Source organism: Phalangium opilio, unplaced genomic scaffold, assembly GCF_054372755.1.
Source record: "Phalangium opilio isolate 3A_F unplaced genomic scaffold, DU_Popi_V2 ptg000077l_1, whole genome shotgun sequence".
Lineage (NCBI taxonomy): Eukaryota > Metazoa > Arthropoda > Arachnida > Opiliones > Phalangiidae > Phalangium > Phalangium opilio.
The window spans coordinates 1,272,465-1,280,746 of record NW_028324185.1 but is presented as its reverse complement, the minus strand read 5'-3'; the positions used below and the strand labels follow the sequence as shown (position 1 = coordinate 1,280,746).

Sequence of the window (8,282 nt, the reverse complement as noted above, 5' to 3'; positions counted from 1 at the left end):
TGTGTGTGTCTGTCTGTCTGTCCGTTGTTACACCCACGTGACCGCGTTCGCAGTTTGCGTATCGGAGCAAACGTGTTCGCCATTTCCGAACTGCTTTCACAGTCACGGAAATGGCTCCTCTACTTGAGTTCTCACACCACCATCTTCTGGTCTTTGTCCATCCCACACGGACACTAGTCTGTTCTTACTGGCTTCTAATCACCACCATCTTCTGGTCCTTGTCCATTGCACTTGGACACCAGTCTGTACATACTGGCTTCTAACACCACCATCCACTGGTCTTCCGTCTATTCCACATAGACACCAATCTGTATCATTGGCTTCTACTCCATTATCATCGTTTGGTTTTAGGATATACGCGGCGATCAGTTAGGGTTACGAGAAACGTCTAGCCTCCCTAAGGTGGGATCGACCACCGAAGGTTTTCGCAATTGCGCTTTTTCCTTACTAATATAATGGAAACGAATCGTATATATACCCCAAAATTTGAAGAAAGCGGGAAGAGGGGTACCCTTCACTTTAAACGTCAATATTAGCAAAGTTTGAGAAGATAATAGGTATAACTTTATTTTAAACGATTTAACTATTATTAATGTTAATTATTGAAGATTAAAATAATTAAAAATAATTATATTTATTTAAATATTAAAGATAAACCTCTCGTACAAAGAGAGATTATCACTGCCTCCTGTATCAACCAAGGCCCGTGCATGCGATATATTTCCTTCATTGCCTCCTATATCTACCAAGGCCCGTGCATGCGATATATTTCCTTCATTGCCTCCTATATCTATCAAGGCCCGTGAATTGTGATATATTTCATTCATTGCCTCCTATGTATATAAAGGATGAGGAAAAAAGTGTTTTCATTGGATAATTTTGTTTATATAATCTTCTCGACACGGAGAGGTAATATTTTGTTTTTCCCAACTTGTTCGTGCTTTGTTTTTATAATACTGAACCAAAAAGAGTTGAGAATGTTGAAACCGAAACATATCTAATTAGAATAGAGCAGCTTTAGTTCAAAGCTCTCCTTAAAAATCCGCAAAGAATGTCAATTTTAATATATGTTTGGTAAAAATGACTTTTGGTATTGGTGTTTAGCTCAAAAACTTGCTAAACCCAATTAGAGTCAGAGCTTCCGATCCATTTAATAATGTAGTTTGGTCTAAAAGCCAGTTATATTATAGCTATTGTCTTCGTTGTGAGTTCCCAAAGTTTCCTGTTATTCCGTCAAAATCGACGCTATATATAATAGTTTAGTTAGGTCTCAAAGCAGGTTATATCTTTTTGTTCTCCGTCGCGAATTCCCATTACGACCCCTCCCTGCTACAACTACCCCCTGCAGCTTAATAACAACACTCAAAATGATTCTGTAGAAGTTCTAGAACGCGAAAATCTATGGTTGCCAGGATAAATGCAATTTGCAAAAATCTAAACGTCCTGTCTTCGATACTTAGTTGGAAAAGTGCTAAATATTGCTAAATTACATTACATGACTAACAATTAATACAGTTAAGGGTGAAATGTGCTAATAGGTTCATATTAATATTGAACAAGTTGGGAGACCAAAATAAACCTCTTCGAGCCGAGACGAGGGCTATCATTATCAATAAAAAATTACTTTTTAAACAAAGGTCAATCAGCCAATGAGAAAAACAAGAAATTAATATCAAAAATTTGGCGACATTTTGCCAAGTGCTTTTGAAAATATTACAGTGTCAAATCTTTTACTACATAACCACAATAATTCCTTTAAAGGCTCACTCTAAACCGTTAAGAACTTCTAAAAAATGACACGATAGAAGGCCAATTTGGTATCTTAATTCATAGAACAAATCGTAACAACACCTATATATAAATGTAGTAAAGCTGATTAAAAACTTAACACCTTTGAAATATTAATATCGAAAGATGTTCCTGGAATATTGAAATGAGGCAGAGCTTTATAGCTACACAACTGCTAAAAGAATCGCAATGCCGAAACATATTTATATTATTTTCATTTAGAAATCAGCAAAAAGAAATTGTTTTCTTTTGTAAGAGATCTTTTCATCCTACTCGCTTTATATTAACTTTGATACGCTTATAGTGTTCGATTCAGATGCAATCTTCATTACTCGTTCTATATTAACTTTGATATGCGTATATTGTTTCAATTCAGATGCAATCTTCATTACTCGTTCTATATAAACTCTCACTTGTGTCACTTCAAAGAAAGAAGTTTATCTTAATTAATTAAATAAATATAGCTGATATTAATTATTTTTATCGTCAGTATTTTACATTAACTATTGTTAAGTTGATTTAAGAAACTTTATTCCAAAAATAATTTTAAACATAGCTACTTTTAACGTTTGACTTCTATGGAACACCTATTTCAGAACTTTTTTAAATTTAGGTTATATAAGGCGATGTATTCACATCAAGGAATAAGAAAATGCGCAATTACGTGAACCTTTGGTGGAAGACCTGCCATTGGGAGGCTAGACGTGTCTCGTAACCCTAGCCGCTCGCGGCGTACATCTTAAGCCTAACGATGATGGTGTAGTAGAAGCCAGTGTTACAGATTTGTGTCTATGTGGTATAGACGAAATACAAGTAGATGGTGGTGTTAGAAGCCAATAAGGATAGATTAGTGTATATGTGATATAGGCAAAATACTAGTGCATGGTTTGTTGTTATAAGCCAATAAATACTGAGGGTATTGAGTGAAAGAATTGGCGGTTAGTCAGCAGATGAAGGTGTAATGAATAGCAATGAAGTAAAGTTTTCGTAATTTCTGTGTACTGCGAAACCCGGGCCGGAAATTGCGAACACGTTTGCTCCGATTTGCCAACTGTGAAAGCGCTCAGCCAAGTCCATTGTAATACCCATCCTTGACGTCATCGTCACTCGGAGAGGTAAAAATTTTGTTACTAATTATTAATTTAGTAATTATTTATTTTCCCACAAATACATTTAGTAATTATTTAATTTTCCACAAATACATTTAGTAATTATTTATTTTCCACAAATACATTTAGTAATTATTTATTTTCCCACAAATACGTTTAGTAATTATTTTTTTTTTCATTTATTTCGTAGAATACATCTATAAATATGAATGTAGTATTTTAAATATCTCGTGAACAAATTCTTTCGCGTATTTTCGTTTTAAGAGTCATCGCGATTTTACAAAAATATTAGTAATTCCAATATTCTAAGTAATTTTAGTAGTATATACTATTAACTTTGGATTTCCTAATTGGAACGCACTATCACAAGATCATGCTTATTTTTAAAAATTTAGAAAAAGACTAGGCCTAGTTTCATTCGCTGACAGAATTTGTTTACTGTTACAATTATTGTAAGAACTTCTATTTTGTTTCAAATAGTACTTTGGTTAGTTGAGTCGTTGTCAAAGATTGCGTTAGCTATTTACACGTCATTATAGTTACTTTAGCTTATGGTCATTTTCAAGAGTCACTAATTAAAATAAACTTGGTTTTATCCTCGAACGACAACAAGAAATAAAATGATTTAGTATCACCAAAAGTGGATGAGGGGAAAGTTTGAAAGTGGCCAAAAGTCGCGAGGCATCAGAGTTTCGCCATGATTGGCCGTTGAATCGGCGTAGCTATATTAGGCTTATTCACTCCCTAAAGTAGGCCTTGTGCGCGGTTACAGTCGTCTGCTTTTGTGTATGCTAAAGCTTCCTCAAATGTTTTATTTTGCATGTTTGACTTAACAATTAAGACGACTCCAATGCTTCGTGCAAAAACTAGTCTGAACCGACTCTTAGTGATGTGTTTGTTCGGATCAAAATCGTTTTAAATCAGTTTCCGGTTTAAAGTTCTGCTGCAAGGGATTACATTCCTAACAATTTTCGTTTCATCCTAGTGATGTTCAGTTGTTCTCGAAACTGGAATCATGTCAGTAGCTCGATGGTGAAAACGAAAGAAGCGAATCCAAGCATTGCGGCCCACAATCGGAACTTGGCTTCAATGTCCTTGAACCCGAGTACATGTACTTCATTCTCAGCCGTCGAATGTTGTGGTTCCACTTCGATGTGAAAGTCTCTCTCGAACACGCGGTGAAATGCTGTGATTTGGCCGGTTTCCAAGAAAGAGCGCAATCTGCAATCACCAAATGGTGAGATACTTTAATTTTTCAATTCGGTAACTTAAATCAGGTTGCACAATTTGTCCGCGTGTTAAATGTTGACTTTATTTGATAGTTTCAAGGTACACACGACACTTTTCGCCGGGACTTGAAAAATGATATTCCCCAAAGATTTCAAGTAACACTATGAAGAGTTGACGATAATTATGCCGATTTCGATTAAAATACGTGAGTTATTAAATGAATTCGGGTGCATTTCACGGGCTTGTAGCGATTTCAACATTTAACAAAAGCCGTCATTTAATAATAATAATAATAATAATAATAATAATAATAATGTTTATTTTTCAGTAAAAAAATAAATTCCACTGAAGGCAACCAGATTAAGGACAAGTCCCATTATCGCACTGGTTGCCAAGACAGACATACAAAAATTAAATTAGAATAAATTAAATTAAATTAAAACAAAAAGAACAATTTTTAAACATCATATCGCTTTTGTTTGAGATAACTATCAAGGTCATTTTTAAAAGTATAAATTGTCATAGAACCTCTAATGTTAAAAGGAAGCGCACTCCATTGTCTAATAACACGATTAAAAAAAGAGTGTAAAAAAGCATCACATCTACATTTAGAAATATAAAAAGTTAAGCATTCATGCCTCTCGTTAATACTAATATAGTCTAAAAGGGGAAAATAATAGCTTCCGTTAATGATTCTAAACAAAAAAATTAAACCAGCTTTTTGACTTAACAAATACATTGGCAAAAAATTCAATTGTTTCAAACGAGTACTATAATCCAATCTTACACGATTGCGATTCATGGGAAAATTTATATAAGGTTGACCAAGGTAAAAGGATGTAAAATAACGCAAAACCCTCTCGATAGAATCTATATCTTTCTTTAAATAAGGTGACCAGACCTCTACACCATATTGTAGCAATGGAATAACCAGAGCATTAAAAGATATAAGCGACGCTTTCGAACGTCCAAACGTTCTACGAATCAAACCAGCTATGCGACGGGCCTTAGCGGTTATATAAATAACATGGTTAGACCACTTAAGGTCACTTGAGAATATTATACCAAGCAATTTACACTTGAAAACACGAGGCAAAGAAAAATCATTAATCTTATAATCATAATTTAGTACATTGCGACGCCTCGTAGAAATTATGAAAGAACACTTTTTAATATTTAAATTAAGCAAATTAAGCAAACCCCATTCAAAGATTGCGTCAATGTCACTCTGAAGAGTTACGGAATCCTGCAGTGTCTTAATAGCATGAGATAAAAAGGAATCATCTGCATATTGCCAGAGAGTGCTTTGTGCAGATATGCTCATCGGAAGATCATGAGCGTATAAGTTGAAAAGTAGTGGTCCCAAAATAGAGCCCTAAGGTACCCCAGAAGTAACAGGAAGAAAACTCGAGGATTGACCCTGATAGACAACCCTCTGCATTCTATCCCTCAAAAAATCCGAGACCCAGAGCAAGGAATTACCACCGATACCTAGAGCCTGTAACTTAGAGACGAGACGATCATGGGGTACAGAGTCAAAGGCTTTCTTCCAATCAAAAATTACTACGTGTACGTCAGGAGGATTAATGGTGTCAAGGGTGAGAGCCCAAGAGTGGAAAGCTTGTACAAGCTGAGTTGTACAGCTAAATCCTTTACGGAAACCAAACTGACGCTCGGGAAGAACATTATTTTTTGAGCAAAACACGAGAAGATTCTCACAAATAATAGATTCCATTACTTTACAAAAGACGGAAGAAAGTGATATTGGTCGATAAGATTCCAGCTCTGAACCACTCAAAGAACCACCTTTATAAAGGGGTACTACATTGACCTTCTTCCAGGCATCAGGTAGTCTACCTAATCTATAAGAGTAGTTAAAAAATTCTGACAAGGGTTTAGATATGCTCGTAGCGCACAGTTTAATCATTTTAGTAGAAACCCCATCGGGCCCAGACGAAGAACTGGACTTTAAGCGTGCTATAGCAGCAGCAACGGAACCGGGAGTAAAAACGAGATCTGGGTACCTAGTCGGATTAGGCAATGAAGCAACATTAAGAGGGATTGAGTCAGACTTATTGAAGCAAGATTGAAAAAAAGAGTTAAACATTGTCGCAATCGAAGAAGCGTCAGTGACAGGGGTATTATTAATATTCATAAAGTTCGGTATAGGTATTCTAGTTTTGCGAGCGACAAACTTCCAAAACTTATCCGGTTTGTCCTTAATCTTAGAGGACAAGTCATTCACGTAATCATTAAATTTAGAGCGAGTTTTAGCTTTTATCAAATTACAGGACCGTCTGTATTTAGCTCTGTTAGCCTCAGTTGGCTTAGACTTAAAAAGTTTGTATAAAGTTCTTTTGACATTAGCAAGGTGAACAATATCACCAGAAATCCATGGCTGCCGAAATCTCTTTGAGTATACCGTCCTTGAAGGAACACTGTCCTTAAAACAAGACCAAAACAATTGTAACCAAAAGTCCCATGTTTGATTAATGTCCTCGCTAAACGCTAAATGCCACGGAGCATGCTCTATCAGGCCATTCAAGCCCTTCACATCAGCGCGACTCAACTGTAGAACTTCCATGGATGAGCTTCTTGGCGTTGCACGTTCACAAGCGATTAGACCAGTCACCGCATCATGATCGCAACCAGGAAGATTATCGATTGTTTTAACTTCCTTAATGAAGCGACGTTCATTAATGTAAACCAAGTCAAGAGTATTGCCAAGTCTAGTGCTATCAGAGACAACTTGGGTTAGACCGAGATTGGATACGCATTCATAAAAGTCCAACGAAGGTAGACTATCTGGGACAGGTCTATTAACACCAAGGCATGCCATGTTGAAGTCACCGAACAAGACAAAGATATCATGACTGTTAATAATATCTGTTATCTCACTGAGTAGAGAACATAAACTCAATATGTAGTCTTGGGTAACCGGAGGGGGGACATAAACGCAACCAAAGAGAATTGATCTTGAGTCGCATTTAGCGGACGAAAAAACGACTTCAAGACGTTTGCCAGAGGCAGTCTTATATAGTTCATTATCAATGACAGTCTCGACAGGCGAGAGATTTTGGCTAATAGCCAAAAGAACTCCACCACCCCTAGTTTCACGATCATTACGAAACACTACATAGTCTTCAGTAAAGAACTCAGTACTAGAAATATCCGCACTAAGCCATGTCTCAGTAAGTCCAATAAGATCGGGTAAGTTCCGTTCCACAAAAACTGATAAGTCGAGAAATTTATTTTTTAAACTTCTTACATTCGCCACATGAAAAGAGATCAGCGATCTTGATCTCTTTGTACTTCTGTCAGCGTTAATATTGAGAGACCTCTTATCTTTATCGCCAGAGGTAAATTCAGTGAAAAAAGAGTCATTCAAACTAGGTAAACCACAATTTTAACACACGAAGCCAGAGTCCCATAGATGAAGAGATTTTTTAAAACATTCGAATAAACACACTTGACGTGAAAGTCGAGATCACACACACTGCAGCGAAAACGTTTCTGAGGCTTACGAAAAGACTTGAGGCAGACTTTACAACGACTCTTAAGAGTAGGTCCCGGATTCACCTCAATATCGCCCGATAAAATCAGAATAATGGAGACAAAAGTTAACTTACTGCACTGGCTGCATAGAGGCTTAATAGTCAAAGGTTTACTCTTAACAAATTGATGGCCATTGAAAGTAACGACATCAAAACAATGCGACGTAGCCGAAATGCGAAACGCAGGAATAGCACGTTCACACGCAAGAGAATTAACTGAGCCATTGAGGCAAAAAAACGGTAAAATAAACATTAACGCAATACACACTCCGAAGAGACCGGTACCGCGTTTCGTCATATTGATAAGATAAGTTAGATAACGATAATCATAGAGAGAGAAAAATGTTGCGACTCAACGGGGTAATTATGGTCCTTATGGCCTGAGGTTAGGAAAAAAACATTGACAACCTAGGCCTTAGTCTTCACCTAAACAAAGTAACAAAAAACTCTTGGCAACAGAGCTGCCAGACTACAAAGTTTAAGGAACACAAAATAGTAAAATAGTGCTAGTCCATTCTTTAACAAAATTAAATGTTCTTTCTGGACTGGTACAGTTTTACTACCCCAATTATAGGAAAGGCCAAATCGTTATTCTTAAAAA

At 36.4% G+C, this 8,282-nt stretch overlaps 1 protein-coding gene across 1 annotated transcript; it reads right to left on the bottom strand.

The window, feature by feature from the left end:
- Positions 1-5,502: 5,502 nt before the first annotated feature.
- On the bottom strand, positions 5,503-7,979 carry LOC149656707 (uncharacterized). Its single transcript, XM_089844532.1, has 2 exons — positions 7,597-7,979; positions 5,503-7,516 (listed from the first exon to the last, which is right to left on the bottom strand). Exons 1-2 carry the CDS (start codon positions 7,977-7,979, stop codon positions 5,503-5,505), a joined length of 2,397 nt encoding a protein of 798 aa, XP_089700658.1.
- Positions 7,980-8,282: the final 303 nt, after the last annotated feature.

Excerpts from the sequence above, each read along its gene's own strand:
- LOC149656707 (XM_089844532.1), bottom strand. The coding sequence starts at position 7,979 with ATGACGAAACGCGGTACCGGTCTCTTCGGAGTGTGTATTGCGTTAATG. Across the intron at positions 7,517-7,596 it reads GATCTCGACTTTCACGTCAA|TTTGAATGACTCTTTTTTCA; the intron begins GTGTGTTTATTC and ends TGGTTTACCTAG.